This window comes from Aotus nancymaae, unplaced genomic scaffold, assembly GCF_030222135.1.
Source record: "Aotus nancymaae isolate 86718 unplaced genomic scaffold, 86718_ANA_hifiasm-v0.15.2.pri h1tg000016l, whole genome shotgun sequence".
Classification (NCBI taxonomy): Eukaryota; Metazoa; Chordata; class Mammalia; order Primates; family Aotidae; genus Aotus; species Aotus nancymaae.
Genome location: NW_026988428.1, coordinates 36051527 through 36077976, shown reverse-complemented (window position 1 = coordinate 36077976; position 26450 = coordinate 36051527). Strand labels below are relative to the sequence as shown.

Here is a 26450-nt window from a genome sequence, read left to right as displayed (position 1 = left end):
CCCACTCCCATGGATCCAGGTGCAAACCCATCCCTCCGCCAAGGTCCTAGGCACAGACCTGTTACCAGGGATCTAGACTCTAGGGCCCTCCTCCATGCACACACACCTCCTCCCCCAGCCACCACCCCCACAGAATTCGAGATGCAGAGGACCTCTCCAGGGCCCCGCCTGGCTGACATGAGCCTGGCAGACCCAGCACCAGGAAGGGCTGAGGACGGCTGGCGTGAGAGTTGGCTAGGCCGCCCGAAACTGGGGCCTGGGTGGCTGAACGTTTGTGGCCTCACAAAAGGAATGTGCTCTGGCAGCTCCAGGCATAGGGGAAGGGAGGCACACAGCCTTCCCACCCCCTTAACAGGGCAGCACTCCAAGGCCTGGTTGCTGGCAGAGCCTGCATTTCCCCGTGGCTCTTATGGGCTTCCTTAGGAGAATCTTTGGGATCAGCCCCAGCCCTGGAGGCCAAGGCTCACCATAGGAAAGCATCCTGCCCCTTAGTGCAGCACCCCATCCCACCATGTGCCTTCTCAGTCTCCTGCACAAAAGGCTTCCTAGTCACCAGGGGGACCCTGCCTTCTCTAGTCCCCTGTCTTTTCCCCTGCCCAGCCTAATGAAGCCAGGATACCAGGCACGGGCCACACGGATCACTCAGGCCTCAGAACGAGGCTGCTTTATTGGACACTATTCTGATATCACTTTCCAGACTGTCTCACGGTCTTGGGAACAGGCATGGGAGGCAGGGAGGGGAATCTTCCTGGGACTGTGGGCAGTGGCTGGGGGAATGGAGGGGTGGGAGGCAGCTCAGTTGCGGGCGCTCCTGCGACTCGTGGATGTGGTCCGGATGGAATAAGCCTTCAGGGGCCCAGGACCCGCACTGCTGGAGAAGCTCAGGGCATTGCTGCCCATGGTTCCCCCGAAGCTCAGCCCCATGCCACCACCACTGCCACTGCCTCCAGTGGAATTCACCACAGCTGGGAGAGAAAAGAGGAGGGCTCTCTTCAGTACAAGACTCCCTACCAGGGACCCATCCCTTCACTGCACCCCACCCTCCTGCCCCAGCTGCCCCTCTCCCTCACCCCTGCCCCTCCATGGGCCAACCCAGAAGGAGCCTCCGACAGGGGTAGGGCTACTCCCCAGGTGCTCCTGGCCCCACCCTGCCCTGTTGGACTGCTTCCTGGGCCATTGAGCCTGCCTGTATGTGCTCCAGGTGACCTGCCAGACCCTGTGGAAAGAAAGGAGGCTCCTGGCCCCTTCGGCAGAGCCCTGGGCCAATCTGCCATTCTCTAGACCCAGCCCATCTGAACAGCACAAGGGTTGCTTCCCGTGGGCCGCAGCCAAGGACTTACAGATATTCACAGCTCCCACTCCATCTCCGGCCAACCTGGGGGCAGAGGACAGACTGTGAGGGCAGCTCTTTCTAGTGCTGGAGGGAAGCACTCTCAGCCCCCTCTCCTTCCAGGCCCCAAGCAGAATCATTGCTTTTCCTTCTTGCCCCACACTTCCAGCCTGACTTCAGCCTTGTAAAAGGATCGAGGAGGAGTATAGGAAGGGAGTGTTCGCCTTGGCCCATCTATCCCCTGGCCACACGACCCCAACAATGTCTCAGAGCCTCCATTTCCCACTTATACCTTGGGCCCAACTACAGGACCAAATTCATGGGCTTGTTTGTGAGGGTTAAATGACATAATTTGCCTAACACCCAGAGCACCTAGGATCCGGTGAATGGTAGCTGTGTGTATTATTTACATAGATCGCTGCCTTTCCTCACCGTATCATAAAATCCTAAAGGTGTCTGTGGCCTATTGATACTTTTATCCCCAGCATGAGGCCTGGAGAAGTCATTGCTTACTATATGGCAAAATAATTAGTGAATCGTTGACTGATTGAATGGGGTTCCAGCCAGGACCGAGGAGGGAGCCGGGAGTGGGGGTGGTTTAAGCAGCCAATGGGGCTGAAACAGGTCTTGCAGTAGAAATTAAAAATCCATTTGAGACAGCTGGGTATGTTTGTTTTGTGACTCACAGCCCCATTGTCACCAAGCCCTTGGCCTTGGGGATCAGTTTGCTCTGTGGGGGGAGGGAGGACCTCACTTTGGAGGAGAGAATGAAAAGAGCCTCCCTGGCCTCTGCGGCCCCAAGCCCAGGAAGCAGGCAGAGCAAAGGCAGAGGGAAAGAGAGGCTTGCTGAAAGCTTGCAGGGGGCTTGCTTAAATGGCCCTTGCTGGTGCTGGGAGTTGCTGGCACCTGTGGGTGGGGAGAGGGAGCCAGGTGGCAGCCAGGCAGCAACTCTAAGAATTTCTGGTCCAATGCCTAAAGCACTCAGATGGAAGAGGGCGGAATGTCCAAGGCTCTAGTAGTCTGTGTGACTTTTCTCATTCTAAGTAAGTGTTTTTTTGGTAATTTTGTATTCTTAAAGTAGGCCTCCTAGTTTGAGTGAGTTTCTGGACCACAACCCTGATAAGTTAAGGGATAAAAGCGAGATATCCACCTCCATATCCCCCAGGGTTGGGGGGACAGTATCCTCTCAGAGTACCCAGATCTAAGCCTGGTTATAGCAGCTCAGACTGAGATTAAGGGGATGTCTCTGCAGGCTGTGTGACCTTGGGCACACTACTGACCGTTTCTGAGCTTCAGTCCCCGTTTCTTCCCATGGAGGAAGCTGGATCAGGTACTACTCTAGAGTCCCCCAGCTGACTTCTATGACAAAAGGCCCAGGGTACGGGTTCTAGAGAATATGGGGGCCCTGTGTCCATGGGGAGGAGGAAGCAGAGAGAGGCATCTTGGCTGGAGCTCCCCGTGCCCAGATCAGCTTCTGTGTTCCCAGAGGCCTTTGGTGTTCAATTCCTCTTCCCACAAAGACTCAGTGCTAACCCAGGGAGGAGGCGGGTCAACTGCAGGATAGAGCCCCTTCCTCCTCCTCTCCGCCTCCCACTCATACCCTGCCGCCCTGTGCCTCCTCTCCTCCCAGCACCCAACCCTCCCCCAGCCCTAGCACCCCTTCACTCCCCAGTCCCTTCCCAGCTGCTCCATTCATCCTCCATCATGTCTCTCCCTGGCCCCTCAGGAATCATGCTCAGAAAAGAAAAGGTTCTTGTTTACACTCAGCATTGCACAAATGCAAGTTACTGGTCTCTGGGGGTTTCCTTGGCAGATATTTTGTCTCCTCCACCAGTCGGCAACCTCCCTGAGGGCAGAAACATGACCTACATATTCTCTATCATCATGGTGTCTTATAACAAGCCGAGAATGAAGAGGTTGAGTTCTAACCCAGCAATATGCACACGAAGGCCCAGCTGCACAGACAGAGGCACCATGGGGTTCATGAGAAAGGTCCTATCAGACTCACCCACTCCAGCCTCCTCTCTGACTGCAAGTGAGTCTGCAAATATCTCTGGAGACAAAATTATCCCCGCCCCCACCACAGTCAGTCAACACCACATGATGAAGCACTTAGTTCTGTAGTGAGGAGCAGGCTGGCATCCTGGAAGATCCTTGGAGTGGGAATCAGCACACCCTGACTGCACACTGGCCCTGTTCCCTCAATTAATGGAACTCAACCACAGCTTTCCCCTCTGGAGACTAAGGATTCAATTATGTCTGACCTGACTGCCTGAATGTGTGCCGAGGATCAAATATGATAATCCTGAGAGCCACACACACAAAGGGACTGTTGCCACTTCAACCTGCCCACTGAGCTTCACACTCCACGGTCTTTCCTTCTAGAAGGTCATCTCATTGAAGGCAAAGACACAAGCATCAGTTCTGGGTTCCCTGCATCCCCACACCCAACGCCCTTCAGAGGAGGGGCATACAGGAAATGCTTATAAATGAATGAATGTCGAGGCCCAGACCCCACGGAGCCCCAGAAGGATCCCCTTTCCAGCTTCCCTGTCCTCACCGGCTCTCCTCGCCCTCCAGCAGCTTGCGGTATGTGGCAATCTCGATGTCCAGGGCCAGCTTGACACTCATCAGCTCCTGGTACTCACGCAGCTGGCGTGCCATGTCCTGCTTGGCCCGCTGCAGGGCGGCCTCCAGCTCCTCCTGCTTGGCACGAGCATCCTTGAGTGCCAGCTCCCCGCGCTCCTCAGCCTCAGCAATGGCGGCCTCCAACTTGGCACGCTGTGGGCAGTAGTGCAGCTGTGAGCTGAGGCTCACCAGTCTGCCTTCCTGCCTACCCAGCCTGCAGTGAGCACCTGGGCAACTTGCTTAAGGTGGCTTCATTGGCACCACCTACTCCCCCAAGCACCAGAGAATCCCAAGGGTTAAACACATAGGTTTGGATATCCAGTGCCTCGGCTCTGGCTCTGCCACTTACTAGCTATGTGACCATGGATGAATCAACCCTGCTAAGCCAAAGTCTCCTCTTTTCTAAAAGAGCAAAAATCACAGTGTCTACCTCATCAGGAGATTTTGAGGATGAAATGAGATAATATACAAGATGTCCTTGGCGCAATGTCTAGCACATAGCAAGTGCTTAATAAATGCTATTGTGATCATTTTTAATGAGTGCTACTTTGATTTTCAAACCCCTAGTTCCCCAGCCCCAGCCCCCAGCGGCAGGAGCTCCAAGACACTGGGATCTTGAGTCCCCAAATGTCAGGCAGCTGACAAGGACCAGAAACCACCTATAAAATAGGAACCAGTTGAGAACAGGCCCAGAACAGGAGGGCTTGGAGCAGAGAGACCCTCCTAGATGCTCCCAGATGCCATGAGATGCATGACTCACAGACCCCAGGTTTGGTCAGGGATGGTCTGGTTCCAGACCTATGCCTGCCTGGAACAGCTGCCACTTCCTGCCTGACCTTAGAGTGCCCTCTGCTTGGGCTTAGCCCCCACTGCCAGGAGCCCGCATAGTCCTAAGCCTCATCTTGTTTAGCTCAGACAGCCACCATCCCTGTCCCCTGGGCAAAGACTTCTCCTCTCTCCCTTCTCACCGGCCTTTCTCTGTCCTCAGATCTTCTTCCCTCCACGGAGGCAGCCTGCCTCTCTGCCAGAGACAGCATTCCCCAGGAGGCCCTCTGATGCTCTGCCCCTCAGCCACAGCTCGGTGCCCTGCCCTGTCACACTGGTGCCCCCAGAGCCAAGGCCATCCCTGCTGCCTCTGGAGGCCCCTTCTAGCTTCCCCTGATGCCCCTCAGTGGTGGTAGACACCAGCTCTAGGCCTGGATCTGCCCTGTTGTGTGAGAGGAGAACCGGATGTGGTGGAGGCTGCAGGGTTTGGGAAACCACCATTTGTTATTCTGGGCTTCCCCTCCAGGCCTGGAAGCTGGCCCACTTCATGGGATGACTCGTGGCCCTGCATTTGTGCCACGAGGCAGGCTCCACCCTGCTGTAAACAGGCCCACAGGGCTCCAAAGGGAGGCCATTTCTGGATAAATCACTCCTACAGCCCCCCCACCCAGCTCATCTGGAAATCAGCTTTGCGGAGCTTCCACATGTGCTGCCTCCCGCCTCTCTCCACCGCAGACACCTGCACAGGCTGAGCTGCCCTGGTCACACTCTACTCAGCCAGGGCTAGGGGCCCTTCCCCCAGCAACACCTCCAACCCCAGCTTCCAGCAAAGCTCATCCTCCCAGGCAATCTCTCGTCTGAGACCCGTACCCCTGCCATGTGCCAGGTGCTGGAATAGAGGAGCAGTGAACCAGACAGACAAGGTCCCTGCTCTCCTGGCATTTGTTATATTCCAGTGGAGGAAGGGACCTTAGTGAATAAGACAGACATTTGAGAGAGTGGCAGGGGCTTCAAAGAACTTCAGACAGGCTGCCGATAGAGGGGCTGGCTGTTTGAGGATGCCGTCTCTGAGAAGGGGTCTTTTCCGAAACCCCAGGGAGGAGAAAGGAACAGCCATGGACAGAGCTGGGAGAACCACATTCCAGGGGGAGGTAACGCCAAGTGCAAAGGCCCTGAAGCATGACCATGCCTGGCAAATGCAAGATGCAGGGAGCAAGTTAGCATGGCCAGAGCATGAGGGGAGTCATGGAAAGTGAGGCTGGGGCGGGAAAGGGCCATGTGAGCCATTATAAGGTCTTCCGTTGGCCTCTGTCCCCGCAATGAACGATGAGCACCCAGGGACAGCACCCTGCACCCAGAACCAGATGCAAGCAGAATGCTCAGTACCAATGTGGAGCCAGCGGTGGCTTTCCTCTGGCCAGCCAGCCTGAGTCTCCCTCTGCAGGCTCTGTGCACATCCAGGACCCTTCTCTCATCAGCCCATGCCAGGACCTGGCCAAGAACATTCTGTCCTGGAGAGCGCACAAGGGAGTCTGAGACTGCAGCACTGGGAGAGCGGAGCCTTTGGCCCGGAGAGGGAAGCCTCCTGCTCCTCATCCTGAGTTTGGCCTCAGCTGGCCACACCTATATGCCCCAAGGAGCAGGGGAGGCCAGGAGGGCTTGTCCCACCTGGTTCTTGATGGCGTCGATCTCAGCCTGCAGCCTCTGGATGGCCCGGTTCATCTCTGCAATCTCATTCCGGGTATTCCGGAGGTCGTCCCCATGCTTCCCAGCCTGGGCCTGGAGGGTCTCAAACTGGAGGGGCCATACAGAGGGTTACGGCAGGGAGGTGGACAGTGAGCACAGGTAACTCATCCCTCTCCCCACCCAAGGAAGGTTCATCCCAGCTTATATTTTCAGATGGACCATCTGACTCCCATCAACCTTTGCCCCATTCCAGGAGACCAGATGGTGGGCAGCAGGGTGAGGAAGGGATTCAGTCTCCTCCCAGCCAGGTCGGAGGACAGACAAGGCTCCCCAGACCCATCCCTATGGATCTTAGGGCTCCTCCACTCCCACAATGCCCTTCTGCTGGAGAATCACCGAGAGTCTAAGATTCTCACCTGTTCAACACCCAGCATGCCCATCTCACAGGTGAAGAGAGTGAGTCTCAGAGGAGAGAAAGCACCATCAAGGGACCACACAGGCAGTTAGTGGCAGAACAAGGGCCTGAGCCCAGGTGTCCTTGTTGGCACACCTGTGTTCTCGCCCATGCATGTGAATGACTCCCTATCTCTGCAGGGGCAGACCTCTCAACCCTTGCCTCGGGACCCCTTCTCTGGGAATGCTGGTTCACTCCCCTACCCCTCTTGCTCCCTCAGTCCCTGCACCATCAACTGTCCTGCCACTATGATGTACATGTGATGATTAAGCCTCCCAGGTCTAGGGCGCTTGCATTCAGGATCTAGTCCCTGCTCTTCCATCTACCAGCTGTATACAGTTAGGCAAATTACTTAGCCTCTCTGTGCCTCAATTTCCTCATCTTTAAATGGGGCTAATAGGCCGGGGGTGGTGGCTCACACCTGTAATCCCAGCACTTTGAGAGGCTGAGGCAGATGGATCACCTGAAATCAGGAGTTCCAGGCCAGCCTGGCCAACAGGGTGAAACCCTGTGTGTACTAAAAATACAAAAAAAAATTAGTCAGACATGGTGGCACGCACCTGTAATCCCAGCTACTCGGGAGGCTGAGGAACGAGGATCGCTTGAACCCAGGAGGCAAAGGTTGCAGTGAGCTGATATCACACCAGTGCACTACATCCTGGGTGACAGAGCGAGACTCCATCTCAAAAAAATAAAAATAAAATAAAGTAAATAAAATAAAATGGGGGTAATAATGCTGCCTATCTAATAGGGCTATTCTGTGGATCACAAGAGTCAACAGTGGCAAAGCATTTGAAAATTGCCTAGTACTGTGTAAGTATACCACATTTTAGCTATTATAATCACTAATCCATATCTCTTTCCTCTGCCCTGTCCTCCCACCATGGGATTTCCTCCAGGGCAGAGCATCACAAACTTCACCACTGGTGCCTGCCAGAACAGTGGGACCCAGGCCCTGAAGGCTTGAGATGAGTTGAATAAGGGAGGCTGCCACCAAGGATCCTGGCAGGAGGAAGTATGCCCCCAGTAGCTTCATACCTTGGTCTGGTACCAGGCCTCAGCCTCAGCCCGGCTGCATTTGGCCATCTCCTCATACTGAGCCTTGACCTCAGCGATGATGCCGTCCAGGTCCAGGGAGCGACTGTTATCCATGGACAGCACCACAGACGTGTCCGAGATCTGGGACTGCAGCTCTGTCAACTCCTGCAGGGACCAGACAGAACATCAGGCTTAGGGCAGGATCCATCCCCACCCACGCTCACCTGGGATTCCCCACTCACAGAGGAAAGAAAAAAGAGAACAGCCTGGAGTGGGCTGAGTCACCAGGCAACAAGGGCCAGACCCAGCACATTAAGTTATTTCATTCTGCCCACCCTTGGCTCCCTGAGAGCCCCTTAGCAGTGTCTTAAGTGAGAATCAGGCAAGATTAAAGGGGATAAGGAAAGGGACAGTGTGGTGCACTGTGCCGACTTCGCACTGTGAGGTGCTGTGGGCACACGAGCTGTATTGTGAGGGTGGCCGTGAGGAATGGATGAAGTTATCGTATTCCACCCTGTTACAGAATACTCTGCAGTCTGTACACTGATAGTACGGCTCCAAGTACCTATGGGGAATGTGTCAATGATGTTCTGTTGCATTAAAAAGGCATGATGCTATTTTTATTGAAAATGTATATTTCCATATCTCTATGTACATGTAAGGACAGAAAAGTCTGGAAATGTAGACACAAAAATGGTAACATTGGGTATAAGTAATCCATTTTCTCGTTTTTTTTTTTCTGAGACAGAGTTTTCTCTGTCACCCAGGCTGGAGTGCAGTGGCACAATCTCTGCTCACTGCAACCTCTGCCTTCTGGGTTCAAGTGATTCTCCTGCCTCAGCCTCCCGAGTAGCTGGAATTACAGGTGCCCGCTGCCACACTCAGCTACTTTTTGTATTTTTAATAGACAAAGGGTTTCACCATGTTGGCCAGGCTGGTCTGGAATTACTGACCTCAAATGATCCCTGCCTTGGCCTCCCAGAGTGCTGGTATTACAGGCGGGAGTCACCTCACCCAGCCGCGTAATCCATTTTCAATTTATGATTTACTTAATTTTTCAGATTTTTTCAATAAGTGTGTATTACTTTCACCATGAAAACAACTTTATATATATATATATATACACACACACCACATATGTGTGTGTTTGTGTGTGTGTACATGTGTGTTTACATGTAAAGAAACTGTGGTAGACACAGGAAGACCTGCGCGCTGAGATTAGAAGTGCCTGAAGCAAGCCTCAAAGAAACTTCCCCTGAAAGTGGGGCACAGTGGTTCATGCTTGTAATCCCAGCACTTTGGGAGGCCAAGGCAGGAGGCTCACCTGAGGTCAGGAGTTCAAGACCAGCCTGGCCAACATGGTGAAACCCCGTCTCTACTGAAAAATACAAAAATTAGCTGGGCGTGGTGGCAGGCACCTATAATCCCAGCTACTTGGGAAGCTGAGGCAGGGAGAATTGCTTGAACCCAGGAGGCAGAGGTTGCAATGAGCCAAGATTGCACCACTGCACTCCAGCTTGGGTGACAGAGCGAGATTCCGTCTCAAAAAAAAAAAAAAGAAAAGAAACTTCCCCTGAAATTCACAAATGTGTGGACATTTGCTCTGAGGGGCTAGTGGAGAGTGGACGTGCAGACAAAGACTAGACTGAAGAACTGGACTGTAAACTCACATGCTAATTATGCCCAGCCTAGCCTCTGCGAGGTGACTGGCCACCCTACCTTCTGCCTAAGGCCAGACACTCACACTGATGAGAGTGGAGAGGTTTTTAAATCCCCTTGAAGAAAAAGAGCTGGAAACCCTGGAGGACAAGGGTGAGAGGGAGAGAATGAGAAGGGAAGGGAGGACAGAAGAGTGGTGAGTTGATGGGCAGCTACCCACCCAGCCCCTTCGGGAGTAAACGCTCAGGTACTCCAGTCTCTCCTGACTTGTGCTCTCCTGCTGGCCCCACCTAGCCCACCTTTGAACCCTGTCACAGCCTGGGGTACCCTGACCTCCTCCTGGTTCCTTTCAGTCCCACCAATCCCCCTTCCTTAGAAATGCTTCGACCGTCTCGTCTCTCCAAGGTCAACCCTGATTGACTCACCCCGCAGCTCTTCCTGAACCCCTAGCCCATCTTGAATTCCTGAATCCAGAAAGGATAAAGAGCAGGATAAGTGCTTCCAACACTTGATGAAGGAAATAATGTATATAGTGGTCCATTTCCAAGACAAAGTGCCTTAAATTGGCTTAGGTCAACAAACTACAGAAGAAATAGAATGTTCTAGGCCCCTGCTTGGATAGCCAATGCCTGCTTGTCGGCCACCCAGCCTTTCTTGCCCTCACCTGAACCAAAGAAGTTTAGTCTAAGATGAAGGTTTACTAGCCTGCAAAATAGCTCATTTTGTCTGCTCTTATCAGCCTGCCCAGCTACTTAGATCATAAGTCAAATACTTAAATAGCCCTTGAGCTGACTAGGATTGCAATGCATTGTGGGCTGCAACAAAAAGCAGCAAGCCAACCCCAAAGAAAACACCTAAAGCCCCTACCCAACAACCAATAGGCTACATCCAGGAAGATCGTGACCCCATAGTACTCAGCCTGTGAGGAACTGGGGAGGGACCTGCGCACTAGGGGATAAATTGCTTGCTGTGGCTGTGCTGGGTGTGCCTGCCCATCAGACACCTGATCTTGCAAGAACATCATTAAAGGCCTCATTTTCGCTGTTCTCCAAGTCTCTGAGTCCATGCTTTGGGTTTGGATGGGTGAGTTTGTTTCTTACACCAACACACATCTGGACTAGCCCAGAGGCAGGGGGCTAGACCAGATGGCTCCCCAGTTAGAATGGGTAGGATAAGGCATGTCACCCAGCCCCATGGTCCTCACCGTCTCATGGAGGGTCCTGAGGAAGTTGATCTCATCATTCAGGGCGACCACCTTGGCCTCCAGCTCCACCTTACTCATGTAGGCAGCATCCACATCCTAGGGGTTGGGGCAAGATGGGCAGAAGGAGACCATGTCCTCAGTACAGGGAACATTTAGTAGGGGTGGAAGCAGGCCTGCTCTGTCCAACCCACAGCCCAAACACTCCCGCCCTACCCAGAAACAGTTTCTCCAGCTGCCTGACATGGTCACAGCAGGAAGCTTGCCCTGCTGACCCTCCAGACTGCATGGTGGGCATCAGCACTGGTATCCCAGAGGAGCTGAAGCCCCAACCTAGCACTTGACCAGTTCCTAAAGACCTAGATGGTTTCAACACACCCCTAGCTCCACCTACTAACTGTGTGACCCGGAACAAATCAACTTCAACTCTGGGAGTCTCAACTTCTCATCAGTCAGTAGCAGAACACAAAGTCATTTGGATTTCCAGTCCTCCTCCCAGAGATGGAAAACCTCCAGCCTAGGTGTTTAATTTGCAGCATGGTAACTAAGATGCAGGCGGGCCTCAGATAACACCCCAGGTGAAGATGGTGTCTGGGCCGCTTCCAGCTGCACTTTCCTGAGGTTAAACTCCTATGGACAGGCCTCACTTTTACTCATCCCTGAATCTCCAAGGGCCCAGCTCCCAGGGGCAAGTTGCACTTCTGTGGTTGGGCTTGGAATACCAAGTGCTTGGTGTTTTGAAGAGAATCTTAAAGGGCATGTAGACAAGACCCCTAAGATGTTTCTGAGGCCTTCCAACCTTGCACATCTCCAGGAACAGAGAGCTCATGCTGCCTCGAGGCAGCTCATTGCATTCATTCAGCAAATATTTCAGGCCAGCCAACCATCACTTTTGTGATGAAAATGTTCTGGCTTGAATAGAACACGTCCTTATTCAGCATTGAAATCTCCCTCTATGACCTCCATCCTTTGCTCTTAGTTCTAACCCCTAGAGGCCTAAAAATGAGTCTAATCACTTAATACACACACACACAGACACACACACACACACACACACACACACACTCACGTGCACCCATTGGACAGGCTATGCAGTAAGGGCCTAGCTTCCAGACTTCTCCCTCCCCAAGCCTATTGCTTTCCTCTTGGACAGCCCAGGCAGGCCTTGGCCCCAGGTCCCATTGGCCACTCAGGTGAGAGGACTCTGTAGTCCTTTGTCCCATCTGTTTTTAGACAACTCTCCTCCAGCCTGTCTTCCCCGCTCACCTTCTTCAGCACCACAAACTCATTCTCAGCAGCCGTGCGGCGGTTAATTTCATCTTCATACCTGCAGTAGAGGAGGGCCTGGTGTTGGTGCAGCGCTGCCTCCACCCCGTCATGTGCAGCTGTGAAATCTGCCCTGCCTCTCTTCCCCAACTCTTTAAAGACACACCTGAAAAACTGTGTCAGCTACAAAACTAAATTTCCCTGACTTCCACGTGATCATTCCTAGGGCTTTGAGTTTCGGCATGGGGGTTGTTGGCAGGGCACACAGGAAACAAGGGAATCACAGCACAAAGACTGAGTGTCCAGGGAGAATGAAAGCAAATCATAATAGCTATATGCATGGCCTGTGTGCTACGGGGCGTACGCTATTATGTGCTTCCTGTGCATGAACTCCTTTCATCCTCACATCAAACCTATAACGATGGTACTGTGGTTAGCAGAGAAGGGAACAGAGGCACAGAGAGGCAGAGTCATCTGCCCAGGTCACTAAGCTGCTAAATGGCACAGCCTAGACTTGAACCCTGGCAGCTGACTCCAGCCATGCCCTTACAACTACCTAATCTCAAGGGGCAAAGTAGGGGTCTGAAGGGGAAGAACCTTGTAGTATCAGGATGAAGGATACACAAAGTCCTGAAAGAACCAGGTCCCCACCAGATGATCCAGCCTCCATCCCTCCTCCCACAGCTCCCATCACTCTTCCTCCCAAGGAGCCACTCCTGGCCCTTAGGAAGACCTGGGCAAACAAGGCACAGAGGAAGAGACCACACCGGCCTAATCTAACGTTTATATGGAGACTCAGAAAAGGTTGTTGGAAACAAGAGCTCCAAGAGCTGCTGGGAGCAACGGGGGCAACCTGGGGTGGAAAACAGGACATCCAGATAGGCCAGGCCTCTCCAGAAGCCCAGACTCAGGGTGGGAGGTGCCCACACCCAAAAAGCTGCACTCCTTCAAGTCCTATAGAAGCTGTAGCAATATCTGCACGGCTGCCTGTCCACCCCTGCCTCGGCAGTGCACAGCCAGGTCCAGAGGGTGGAGGGTGTACAGATCGGAACTCCTGAGCAGCTGCACACAGGGACCTTCCCTGTACCCCTTCCCCAGACCCCCGTCCAGCTCCTCTTTCAGTCCCAGCCCGGATCTCAGCCTGGCTCCACAGGAAGGTGCTCTGAGGGTTTGCGGTGGGGGTAGTACGCAGGGGTGGCAGGTGTGCACACGCACGTACACAGCTTGAGTCCTGACAACAGGCCTTCGCTGCTCTGCACCTGTCTGGTTCCACCTGCTGTGGGACTAATCCTGTTGACTTTTGCCCTAGGGAAGTGGGGGTGTCGGGGGGGCACTCCACAGAGACCTTGTTTGCTCTCCTCCAGTCAGAACCAATGTACCTGCTCCTGCTTAGTCACACAGCCACCCGCAGGGGACAGAACTCACTCACTTCCCCTGTGCCCCCCAGGTGTGTCTGGGTGGGGCGCCCAAGCTTCAGGTTTTTGTTTCTATTCAATGAGAAAAGAGCGCAGGGAGCAGGGAGCACCTCAAAGGCCTGTCCTTAAAAGCCCCAGTCCCGGCCTTCCTGGGCCTCCTTCTGGCTCCTGCCCTGACCAGACCCACCCTCAGCCTCTGTGGCCCTCTGATGGCTCACGATGACAATTTTCCCTCCCCACTTCTTTCCTCCCCAAGCTGGGTCCGTGTCCCCTCATAGGAGTCAGGGACCTAAAATTCAATTCCCAGCTCTCCCAGCGACCTTTGCTGTGTGAGCTCAACCAAGTCCCTAAACTTCTCTGGTCTCTAATCCTTCACCTGAACAAAAGAGGGTTGTTCTAGGGCAATCTGTGAAGGTCATACAGGTTCTGAAACACCCTATCAGAAGACACCTTCTGCCCTACTCTCTCTCGGGTCAGGCACGAAAAGGAGATAGTGCAGGGCTGGGCCGAGACATGACACTGGGACTGAGTCAGGGGAAAAGACCAGAATGACTTGGAAACAGCCCCCAGGGACAAAGAGGAGAGAGGAGAGGCAGGAAATGTGTGGGTCAAACTGGCCCCTTAGGGAGTTATTGGACAGAGCAGCTGCGTGCTGACTCCTGAAGCAGGGGGACTTGCAGTGGGTCAGCTGATGAGGGCCACATTGGCCCGCGGCAGGGGTCCTCGCAGGGGCACTGGGGGCATTACTTATTCTTGAAGTCCTCCACCACATCCTGCATGCTCCGCAGCTCCGCCTCCAGGCGGCCCCCATCCACCTGCAGCGCCTCAAGCTGCCCCCTAAGGCCAGCAATCTGGGCCTCAAAGATGTCTGGGAGGCGGCTGCTCTTGGCTGACTTCTGCTCCTGCAGCAGCGCCCACTTGGTCTCCAGCAGCTTGTTCTGCTGCTCCAGAAAACGCACCTAGAAAGTGCAAGGAGGAGGAAACTCAAGAGGAGCCAGAGCATGCCACCCACAGCGGGATTGAGGAGCGTTGCAGCTAGCCACTTAGCAGAGCCACATTCCCTCTGGCTGTTCCCCTGCCTGGGGCCCCCAGCCCCCTCCCCTTGGATTCCAAATCAGGTGTCCTACAGAGTGATCCAGAAGCAGGTCTGCCTGGTTCACTGATGTGCCCTAGGGCCTCCCCTCCACTTCACTCCCCATCACATTACAGGTGGTCTCCACCTCCCTCTCTGAAGGGCCACCACTTCCTGTCTATGGATCATGAGGATGACCAGGCCTGGCCTCCTCCTGGGACCTCTTCTCTTCCTTCCTCAGTATCCTTTCTCTCCTTCCCCTTTCTCCAGCAAGTCCTCAGGATGTGTCAATCTATGGTAAAATGAGCCCAGCCCCAGAGCCAAAAAAGGCCCTTAAGGAGTAGCTGGTTTGACTGGGGGTGGGAGGCTAGAGAAGCCTCTGCAAAACCAGCAGCTCAAGGCCCCAGGCCCTGGGACCCACAGAGAGCAAGACGGTTTGGGGAGGTCCCCACAGAATCTAAAAGACCCATGTGGGTGAATGGTGAAGGAAAGGAGGACATGAGCGGGGAGGTTTGGGAGTAAACTTGGTCTAAGCCTGAGGAAGGGGGCCCTGGCCAGAAGGGCCTAACAGGGCCAGCCCTGAGTTCCTGGATTTGCCTGAACTCTTCCCAAATCCACCAGTCAAGTCTGCCCCTTGCCCTCCCCGCTTCCGGGCCCTGTGTGTGGCAGAGGCCAACAGCCAGGAAAAATATTTCCAAAATGGCCCCTTTTCGGGGCCCCTCTCTGCCACTCCCTGCCCCCCACTGGGCTGTCTTCAAGGGAGGTGTAACCAGGCCTCCTGATACCTAAGGGAGGCTGGAGGACCAGGCAGGTGGGAGCGGGGCGGGGCAGGAGCTTCCCCCACCGCAGCCCTCACCTCCAGCATCTGCACCCTCGTCAGCATCTGAGGGAGCCTGTATCTCCCTCGCTGGGAAGGGCGTGCCTCCCAACCCCTTCCCTGACTCCACACGGTCCCCTCTCAGGGAAAGGGTCCCAGAGAGAGAAACTCCTGGCCTTGGCCTCTGCAACTCCCAGCCTGATCCCGGGGGCAAAACTGGTCCAGGGGACCCACAGCCAGCCAGCGAGGGCAGTCCTGCAGCACCCAGGCCCGCACTCCTGGAGGAAAGGGAGGGGCAGCTGGGCAGCTTGCTGGAAGGGAGGGAGGGCTGGGAGATCGAGGGGATGAAATAGCCACGGGGTTCACGCGGAGGAGGAAGGCCGCCCAGATCTAGTCCCCAACATTGGTGGAAAGAGAGAAGGGCGACAGAGCGCAGGCAGGAAGAGTTAGGGCTGCTGGTGTGACTCGGGGCGCGGCTGGAGGCGAGGCGAGGTCCAGTCCCGCTCACCTTGTCGATAAAGGAGGCGAACCTGTTGTTGAGGGTCTTGATCTGCTCACGCTCCTCCTGGCGCACCCGCTGGAGGGAGGGGTCGGTGTCCAGCCGCAGCGGGGCCAGCAGGCTCTGGTTGATGGTGACCTCGCGGATGCCGGCGCCCACCGGGCCCCCATAGGCGGAGCGCACGGCCACGCGCGGCCGCGAGGCACCCAGGCCGTAGAGGCTGCTGCTGCCAAAGCCGCCGGGACGCGCCGAACTCAGGCGCACCTGGGCGCCGCGGCCGGAGAAGCTGGCGGAGCGCGAGCTGAACAGCGGGGAGCTGAAGTGGAGGGACATGGTGGCTGGGCCGGGCTGGACCTAGCGGCGGGCGAGGAGGAGCGCTCACTCGCTGACCTCGGGGGACACTCGGCGCCTTTTATCGCAGGCGCGGGCGGCTGGGCTTCCACAGGTAGGGGCGGGGCTGGCCGCGGGCCACAGTTCTCTGCCGCCAGGCCCCTCGTGGGGCCGCCCTCCGCCCTCTGCCCGCCCGCCCCGCCGAAGCCCAGGCTTTCAGTCCCAGCAGGAATGGTCCGGAGAAGGCAGGAGCGTCATCCATAGACGGCCGCAGAGAACAGCGGGGACTGCAGTTGCAGCTGATCAGAAACAGGGGCCCCGCAGTTCCAGCGGCTCAGTGAGGGAAGGCTTCTTGGAGAGGAGGTGAAGAACATAGAGATTCCTGAGCCCCGAGCAGAGAGACCCAGTGGCAAGAGACTGGGGGAAGGGGTGGCCAGAAAAGTTCCAACCCACGAGTCAACGCCCAGATGCCCCCACCCTCCAGGCTGCTGAAGCCAGAAAGGCATTCCCTGCTGCTCTCCTTCACTCATTTGTTCAGCAGTCAGACCCCACCTGGCCCAGCTAGTTTCCCTGGCTGCGTTCCCTCCTACTTCATTTCCCATGGAAACTAGGCTGAGGGGGACACGATGGCACTTCTGGCTCCTCCCCTCCCCACTCCAGTAGGCGTCGGAAGCCCAAGGGCCTTGGGAATGGTTACCCCGGACCTGCACCTCCCCCACTCTCCACCATATTCCTGCCCATTTATTTTATGTGTCCCTGTAGAGGAAGGGGACGCTTGTGTGTATTTGTGACACTTTGTGGATATGTATGCACGTCTGTGTGTACACACCTGCAGGCCTCTGCGCTCTGCTTTGCTCACGCCCCCAGGCATATGCACGCGTGTGTCTGAGCCTGCTTACACAGATAGGGGTCTGTGCGGGCATCCTGGGCAAGGGGGCAGCTGTGGCTACACAATGGCACACATTCACATGCCTGCCTGAGTGCTTGTGCCTCTGCTGGCATTAACACCCCTCCCTCTCCCTCCACCATTTTTCTGTTTAAAGGCCCTCAGCAGTCATCATCTTCCTCCTGTGAAGCCACCACCAAACATTTCCCAGCAGTTTCAAACCCAGTCAAGGTGAGTGAGCCTTGTGCTGGAGCAGGGAATACCCGACAAAGCCTGAGTGCTGGCCTCACTTCCCAGTAGGCCCAGCCACGCTTGTCACACCCTCTCTTCTCAGGCCTGGCTTCCTCTGCCTTTAGCCCACCCCTAGCCCCTCCCAATGAGCTGGCCAGATTTGTCACCTCAGACCAAGCCCTTGGGGGAGCCGAGGGTGGGGACGGAATGTCCTTCCTGGTTGGCCATTTCAGTTAAAGCACAAGGACTTCCAGCAAGGCTAAAGAATGTCACCCTTTCTCAGTGATCTTAGTGGAGACTCACCAGCCCCCTCCCTGCCTCCTCCCGACCCTAGCCATGGGCGTTGGGTCAGCTTAGGCCAGAGGCAGAGGGGTGCTCAAGGAGACCTGCTGTGGCATTGGCCGCAGAGCATGTATGTGTGTGTAAGAGAGAGAGAGAGTCAACCTGGAATTGCGCCTGGTTGTAGCTTGAAGAGCACACGGATTACCTGGCCCTGTGATATTTGCATTCACAGGAATCTCACTGCCCTCCTTCAATGCCCAAGCAGGCAAAAGAGACCAATTGTTTAATTTACACACACACACACACACACACACACACTCCAACTTCCTTACCCCTCAGGGCTCATCTTCAACTCTTTTTTTCACCACTGCCCCTCACACAAACGCCTGCCTTCCCATACCTCCCCGACAAGTTCTGCCTCTGGCCCTCTCATCCCTCCCCCACTCCAGCCCCCTGTAGGATCTGCACTCTGGAGGCTGTGCCCACCCAGGCCAGGAGTTCCTGCATCCACTTCTCCCCTAAAGCCTGGCTGGGAAATCTTTGTCAGGACACTGCTGCTGCCTTGGGGCCCTGGACACGTCACTGCCCCTCCCTGGGCCATGGATTTTTTCACCCAAGATGAAATCCCCAGATTCCATACCTGCAGAGGGCTGGGGAGGACAATGGGAAGGAGAAAAGGTCTCTGGGCTTTTTCAGGCCCACATCTGGGTTTTGGGGAGGCACTTTAAGCAATATTTCCCCATTCCAGGGCCTGCCTGACATTCACCCCTTGTCCTCTCCTCCCCTCCCTGAAGCATTCCAGGCCGTTCCAGCCCCAGCCAGTCTCCTCCTGCCTCTCTATTCACAGGTCAGCACTAGGAGCCCACTCGGTGCCAGGCAGCGCACACAAACATCCTCTGGAGGGCTTCCCAAGGCACTGCCAACTCGAGAGGCTGCAGACAAGATTCCTGCCCACAGGAATTCACAGTGCAGCCGTCCATCCAGCCTCTGTCTCCATTAGCCTCGCCGAGACCACCTTAGGAAATCCTGGGCAGAATTGTGAGGCAAGTTAATCCCACAGTCTTTCCCCATTGGTCATCTGCCTGCTCCAAACGTAGGCTCCCATCTCCATGGCACTCTGTTACACACACAGCCAAACACACCCCCACTTTCTTCCCACCACCCTCCTAGCTGTCCCACCTCACCCTCTAGAACCGAGCTGTGAACTCCAGGCAGCCCCCGGTCCTCTTGCTTTGCCTGGCTCTGCTAAACCTGCCCTAGACTCCTCTGTCCCCACAGCCCCTGCGACTCCTTTCCCAGAGAGGAGGCATTCTGTTTGCCTCCTTGCTGCACTTTGAGAACTATTACTCATTGTCTATCCCCTAAAAACATGTACTCTGACTCATAAAGAAACAAACATTTTTTTCATTATCTTGGAATGTGAATTGGAATGTGGCATATTTGTGAAAAAATAGAGACATCCTAAATGCCTGTCCATAGGTAAGTGAAATGAATTGGTCAATTCATTTAATCCTGTGAATTGATCATTCACTGGAATACTATTGGTTGAAAAGAAAATCCTTCATGTACTGATTGAGTTTTTAGCCTTTATATATTGATTGCACAGATCACTGTGGTTCTAAAACTCCTGTGGGCTCCTGCCATCCAGTTCCACCAGGCCTGCCTGAGGCTGATCTCTGCTGGCCCCACGCCACCTCCTGACCTGACTCCCTTCATGCTCACTGGGGACTCTGGCACCTGGGTCCTGCTTCCTCTCCACCCTGAGCTCCCTCACTCTCAGTGCAAATGGCCCACCTAGCATCTTATCCTTTGAGTTCCTTGAGCTCCTCAATTCTTTCACTCGCATCCTTTTCCTCTTGCCTATACCTGAGGTCACACTCTAGATCCTAAACTGCAGGGCCATTGATAACAACTCTCACTGTCATGGGTGGATTCTTCAGCTACACCGGAACCCTCAGTCCTGAACTTGGCTGTTCCATTTTCTCCCCGTCCCCTACCCTCCTTTCACCTTTCTTTCCAGCTTGGGTTCCCTAACCGTTACCCTCACGCTCTCACCCCTGACTCTTCAGTCCCCACCTGGATAAACCTCTAGCCCTATTCTGCCTAAACCTCAGACTCCTCTCCTCGAGCTCTAGCCTGGAGAGCATTCGTAGAGAAACCACATCTTCAAGGTCTGGTGTGACCACCAATGCGGTCCCCAGCTCAGCGGCGTCCGTTTTGCCACTGGGCACTTCTCTCTGCCTTTGGTCAGCAGTGTCTCCTGGGCCTCCTGGTTGCTATTGCAAAGCTTCTCGACTCCCTTCCTATCCCCTACCCTCCACCCTCACCTCTCATCCTCAACAAAGAATCATAGCATCCTTCTTCACTGCGAAAATCAAGACCATCTGGTAAAAACTCCTTTACCTTCCTTTCCCCACCCTGCTACCCTTCCTCCCTCCCTCCAGCCTCTAGGGACAGACTCTCCCTCCACCTATGCCCCAGACACTGCTCTCTCTCACCTCCCTCATACTGCATCCCATCAGTTGTTCCCCTTCCTGATACTTCCACCGCATCTTTCTCCCCTCCTCTTCCTCTCCCTCTGGCTACTTGCCCCTTTCCCTTCAGAGCTAAGTTCTTGGCACAATTGGCTACATGAATTTTGTTGGAGCTGTGGGAGAAGAAGTCAAATGTCAGGAGCTGAGGTTTCAATGGGGAGAGGAAGGAGAAACATTGAGTGCCAATTACCAAATCTAAGCAAGTTCCGTAGGAAGAAAAGCTGGGATGGAAAGTAAGCTGGATGAAAAGCAAGCTAAAGGAAAAGATGGATTTTAGAATGGGGGAGACCTGAGCGTAAGTTGGCAGAGAAGGAGACAGAGACATGTTTAAGAAGTTGTAAACATGAGAGAGAGTGAAGCTAAGTAATAGAGCAAGGTCCGGCGAGGTGGGTTTAAGAGTCTGGGTGAGGAGCGATAGCATGGGGAGAAATGCCAGATATAGGTGATGGGGAGGAAGGCAGCAAATCACGCTGCCACGTGTGTACCTATGCAACAATCTTGCATGTTCTTCACATGTACACCAAAACCTAAAATGCAATTAAAAAAATAAAATAAAAATGAAAAAAAAAGAGTCTGGGTGAGGCCAGTCGTGGTGCCCAGGAGAGACACCTTGATGTCTATGGCAAAAAGGAGGAGCTGACAGTAGCCAGCGATATAGATATATATCCACAGGTGGAAAGGAGGCTAGTTCAGAGAAGGCTCTACAGACGCTAAGAGAAGGACTAGTTCTGCTGCCAGGGGAGATAGAAACAACACTTTGTAGGTCTGTTCTGTCCAACTTCTCTACACTTGAACATCCTGCACATATGCTTTCTCTGGTCTCAGTCCACGTGACAGTTACTCTCCATCAAGGAGATCAGTAGTGTCAACACTACAGTGCTGTGGCAGAAGGCATGGACTCTCGTTTGACTCAGAATACCTCTTCCTAGCTACATGACCTTGTAGCTGACCTCTGTGAGACTCAGTTTCTTCATCTCTAAAACAGGAACTCAATAGTGATTATCTCATGAGGTTTAAGTATGGAAGGAGATAATGTATACAATACACCTAAAGTTCTCTGAACACATTTTAAAAAGCCAACAAACGGAAGCTGTTGTTGAAGTGATTATAGCAGACGGTCCCTGAGACATCTGCCATGTTTGTGGATATTCCTAGCCTCTCTTTCCGGTGGGGGCCCAAGAAGAATGGGACTAGGGACATCACTTCCCTTAATTTGTCCCTTATTTGGCCACTACGTGGTTCTCAGGGAAGGGATTCTACAGTGTCTTACCTTCCCTCAACATGCTCCCCTCCTCCCCATACCTGTGGCTGTGGGTGCGCCTTTGTATACACTGACAGTCCTCACTCACCTTCTCTTTCTGGCCATTGGCATCCTAGCATTTCCCATGTACCTGCTGAACTTTCTGGGGCTGTGGAGCTGGATGTGCAAAAAATGGTTCCCCTACTTCTTGGTGAGGTTCTCTGTGATGTACAACGAACAGATGGCAAGCAAGAAGCAGGAGCTCTTCAGCAACCTGCAGGAGTTTGCGGGCCCCTCCGGGAAGCTCTCCCTGCTGGAGGTGGGCTGTGGCACTGGGACCAACTTCAAATTCTACCCACCTGGGTGCAGGTGACATGTATTGACCCCAACCCCAACTTTGAGAAGTTTTTGATCAAGAGCATTGCTGAGAACCGTCACCTGCAGTTTGAGCGCTTTGTGGTAGCTGCCGGGGAGAACATGCACCAGGTGGCCAATGGCTCTGTGGATGTGGTGGTCTGCACCCTGGTGCTGTGCTCTGTGGAGAACCAGGAGCAGATTCTCCGCGAGGTGTGCAGAGTGCTGAGACCGGTGAGTGAGTGGGGGAGATAGGCGAAGCTGAACAGAGCATCAGACTGCATCAGGACACCTGTGGTTTCAGGCACAGCTCACACTGAGGGTGACCTTAAATGAGCTACGCAAAGACACATGGCTCACAAAAATGGCAGAGACACAACTAAAACTGAGGCACCTTAATTTCTAGGCCAGAGATTTTCTCAGCATGCTGCTCCACTGATGGCTTTCAGCCTGGTGTCTCCCAAATCCCATCACAGAGTCCAGTTTTCTAAAGGTGAGAATTACCATTCCCCTGTAGTGCATGCCAGAACATCTCCCTTCCCTAACAAATAAAAACTTGTAAGTGCACAGATAGCCATCTTTATTTGCATCGTATGTTATTCGGTTCTTACTCTGGGGCCTCACGAAGTCACCTACGTGCCATTCTCTAGCCCTTTTCCCTAGTGACAGTCATTAGTCATTGTTTCTGGGTAGTGGGGAAAGCATACAGGGAAAGAATGTAAGAGATGGAAGAAAGGAGTTTCTCCAAAGACCTTGCTTATGTCACCATGGGGTGTCTTTGAACACTATTAACTTTTCAGTGTTTCTTACTTCATTATTTATCATTACGAAGGCAATTCATCAATGCAGCCTCATCATTAAAAATAATTCAAAAATTAAAGAACACTGGCCAAGTGTGGTAGCTCATGTCTGTAATCCCAGCACTTGGAAAGCCAAGGCAGGCAATTGCTTGAGCTCAGGAGTTCAAGACCAGCCTAGACAACATGGCAAAACCCTGTCTCTTCAAAATATACAAAAAAAAAAAAAGAAGAAGAAGGAGGAGGAGGAGGAGGAAGAGGAGGAGGAGGAGAGGAAAAGAAGAGCTGGGCGTGGTGGCATGCACCTGTGGTCCCAGTTACAGTTACATGGGAGGCTGAGGTGAGAGGATCTCTTGAGCCCAGGAGGCAGAAGTTGCAGTGAACCGAGATTGTGTCACTGCACTCCAGCATGGGTGACAGAGTGAGACCCTGTCTCAAAAATAATAATAATAATAATAAAATAATTAAAGAACATGGGAAGGAATTGTAGCTACTCAAGTTTCCCCTCCCTGGTAGTTGGAAGTTTTTCTATCTACCACAAGTCTACTAATAGTTACTTTCATCTTTCAAGTTATATTTGAACCCATATTTCACTATCATCATACCAAAAGCATATAGTAATGTAATCACCTCAATTTAGATCACACCTAGAGCACATTTTATTTCCCCATCCTCATCCCCACAAGCCCCTCTATCCCAAATCCTGAGTTTGGTGGGAATAATCCATCATTTTAGTTTCAAACTATTACTAAGGGTTTTTCTTCCTTGTCTTCTCTCAGAAACTCTTTCTAATTTACAGTAGTTTAAAATCACTTTCTCAATCATTCATTTATTTAGTACACGTGTCATTAGATTTTTTTGCTCTCCACTGTTTCTGGTGCTTTTTGTCTTCCTCTATTGTGAGTTTTAAATTGTTTTGTTCATTTCTCAAATTTAAGTTTCAATTGCCTAGACTACCTTCTTGGATAGTTTCCTTAGGAATGGTTCATGGGATGCCTTTGTATATCTGAAAATGTCTGTCTTCTCCCCTCACACTTAAATAACATTTTGGCCACGATTCTTAGATCTGAGAACTTTCCCCGGAAATTGAGTATTATTCCATGGTCCTTGGGCTTCCCAAGTTGCAAAAGACGCCTTCAGTGGCCTTCTGATTCTCTTTCCTTTTCAGGTAACTGGTTTTGTCGTTGGTTGTTTTTGCATCTGGAATTTTTTAGGATTTTTTTCTTTTCCTTTGAAGTTCAGAAATTTCACAGCATGTGATTACGTACGGGTCTTGTTTCGTATTTCTAGGCACTCAAAGAATGCTTCTGAGCTCAATACTCAAGTCTTCTCTGGGTCAGAGACGTTTTCTTGTTCTGTTTCTTTCTTTATTGATTCTACTCCGTTTGTTCCTTTCTCTTCTTCTGGAACACATACTCACACACAAGATCTCCTAGCTTTAGCATCACTGCTCTTATCTTCTCACTCATCATTTCCATTTCATTATGCTTTTGTTCTGTGTTGAAACAGTTTCTCCATTTGACATTCTAGATGACCTCCCCCATGGCCCAGCAGTATTTATTCTACATTTTACTTCCTCTGCTGAATTTTAAGATTTTTTTTTTAATTGCCAAAAGCTTATTCTTATTTCCAGATCATTTCTTAGTAATATGCTGCTGGATGACCATGGAGGTTATATTTGGTGCTGTGGATTGTTTTAAAGTTCTATTTTCTTGGTCAGGCACAGTGACTCAGGCCTGTAATCCCAGAACTTTGGGAGGCCAAGGTGGGTGGATCACCTGAGATCAGGAGTTCGAGACCAGCCTGGCCAACATGATGAAATGCCGTCTCTACCGAAAATACAAAAACTTAGCTGGGTGTGGTGGTGGGCACCTGTAATCCCAGCTACTCGGGTGGCTGAGGCAGGAGAACCACTTGAACCCAGGAAGCAGATGTTGCAGTGAGCCAAGATTGTGCCACTACACTCCAGCCTGGGCGAAAAGAACGCAACTCCATCTCAAAATAAAAAAAGAAAAGTTCTATCTTTTTTGTTCCATTGTCCTCAGTAGGAGGCACCTGTTTGATTCTTGGTTTTCTCTTTCAGGCTGGCAGCACTCTGAAGAGTGAGGAGAGCCCCCAAGTTATATGGCTGCTCCAGGTATAAACAGATAAGGGCACTTTTCTCCCAGCTTAGGTAAACAGAGTGAGTCTCTCTCTAGAGCAGACGGTGTCCATAGATTTTACGGCCAGGGCTGGATCCTTCTCTTGTTCTGAGAGAGTGGATCCACCCAGCTCAGGTAACTCAGAGGGTCTTGGCTCTACCAGACAAATAGGCTTCTCCCTTTGGCTCCAGGGTTCAAGGAACTCAAAGCCTCTGATGAAGCTGCTTTGGGCTCTAGCAAAAGACCAAACTTCCCCATCCACCATCACTAGCTCATTAGCTTTTTATCCTGTTAGCTGAGTATCCCAGCACAATGGGGGAAAAAAGTCACCTTTCTCCTCTTCAGCCACCGCTTTCCAATATGCTCCACAGATAGATAAACATCGATATGAATATATACATTTTTATCAAAGCTATACATGCTGGCCAGGCATGGTGGCTCATGCCTGTAATGCTAACACTTTAGGAGGCCAAGGCAGAAAGATCAGTTGAGTCCAGGAGTTCAAGACCAGCATGGGCAACACAGTGAGACCCTGTCTCTACAAAAAAAAAAATTTTTTAAAAACAAAAGTGGCATGCACCTGTAGTCCTAGCTACTCAGAAGGCTGAGGTCTGGGAGGATCACTTGAACCCAGGAGACAAGGGTTGCAGCAAGCCGTGATTGTGCCTTTGCACAGCCTGGATAACAGAATGAGACCGTGTTTCAAAAAAAAAAAAAAAAGTTATACAAGTGTGGTTTGAAGAAGTGAACCATAAGACTTATTTTGAAAAATAACAGCTCTTACCTCCACACAATGTCCACTCCCCAATGGCAACCACATTCAAGTTTTAGCCTATTTCAAATTTTATATCCATATCTCTAAATAACATATTTATACTGCTACTTCTCAACTTCTTAGGTTTGAGCATTAACTATTGATTTCTCACTCTGCAAAGTAAGAATTTACTTCTCTTTAACAACGATCCCAGGACCACCACATCTCCCACCTCCCCTCATCCTTATAGAATCATTTCATTAATTGATACTCAGAGCAAAGGGGTATAGTATACTTCACTTACTTTTGGAACCATTTAATCCATATGCTTCCCTGCTTTCACTTTTCCCAGAGTTAATAAATCATTCCAGAATCTCCTTCACTGATAGATTAATTGAACGTATCAACTATTCTATCAATTTTATCATCTGGAGCCATTTTTCCCAGAGTGTCTCCCCATTCCCACCTGGACTGGGTGCTCTCCAGACCTGACGCACTGTTCTCACCCTGGTACCTCGTGTCACCATCATCAGGCTGGGATTTGTCTCTTGCTGGAGACTTTCTGTCTCCTACAGTCTATCTCTTCCTTAGTTTACTTTATAGTTTTGATAGAGCATATCCTCTGGTAGCCTTCTGAGGTTTGTGAGGAAAATGTGTGGAGAGTATATGTCTGAATCTTTTTATTCTCAAGACTAATTCATAGTTTTGGCAGCTGTGGAATTCTGAGTTGTAAAATGCTTGCCCTCGATATTTTGAGGGTGTCCATTGCCTTCCAGCCACCAGTATCACGCTGAGAAGTCCGAAACCATTCCGATTCTAGATTTGTTATGTGAAATCTCCCCCCAACCATAAGTTTGTTGAATCTTCCCTGTCCCAGTGAAATGACTTGATCTTTTGGGGATTTAGGGGACTATTGCAATCAACAAACTCGTATCTTTCTGTTCTGGAAATTTTCTCAGGCTATTTCTTTGAGTTTTCTTCCTTTACATCTCTTTGTTTTCTCTTTCTGGAACTCTCCTTATTCAGTTGCTGGAACTAACTCCTGAACTGGGTCTCTGATTTTGTATTCCT

The 26450-nt window shown here is 52.2% G+C and overlaps 1 protein-coding gene and 1 pseudogene across 1 annotated transcript; one reads left to right on the top strand and one right to left on the bottom strand.

Moving 5' to 3' along the window:
• Nucleotides 1–636: 636 nt before the first annotated feature.
• KRT7 (keratin 7) lies at nucleotides 637–16217 on the bottom strand. The gene is made up of 9 exons (XM_012450252.2): nucleotides 15840–16217; nucleotides 14190–14401; nucleotides 12028–12088; nucleotides 10765–10860; nucleotides 7902–8066; nucleotides 6392–6517; nucleotides 3891–4111; nucleotides 1341–1375; nucleotides 637–965 (listed from the first exon to the last, which is right to left on the bottom strand). The coding sequence occupies exons 1-9, from the start codon at nucleotides 16161–16163 to the stop codon at nucleotides 796–798; spliced, it is 1410 nt and encodes a 469-aa protein (XP_012305675.1). The 5' UTR covers nucleotides 16164–16217; the 3' UTR covers nucleotides 637–795.
• Nucleotides 16218–16786: 569 nt separating this feature from the next.
• On the top strand, nucleotides 16787–25871 carry LOC105715982 (thiol S-methyltransferase TMT1A-like; annotated as a pseudogene).
• The last annotated feature ends 579 nt before the right edge of the window (nucleotides 25872–26450 follow it).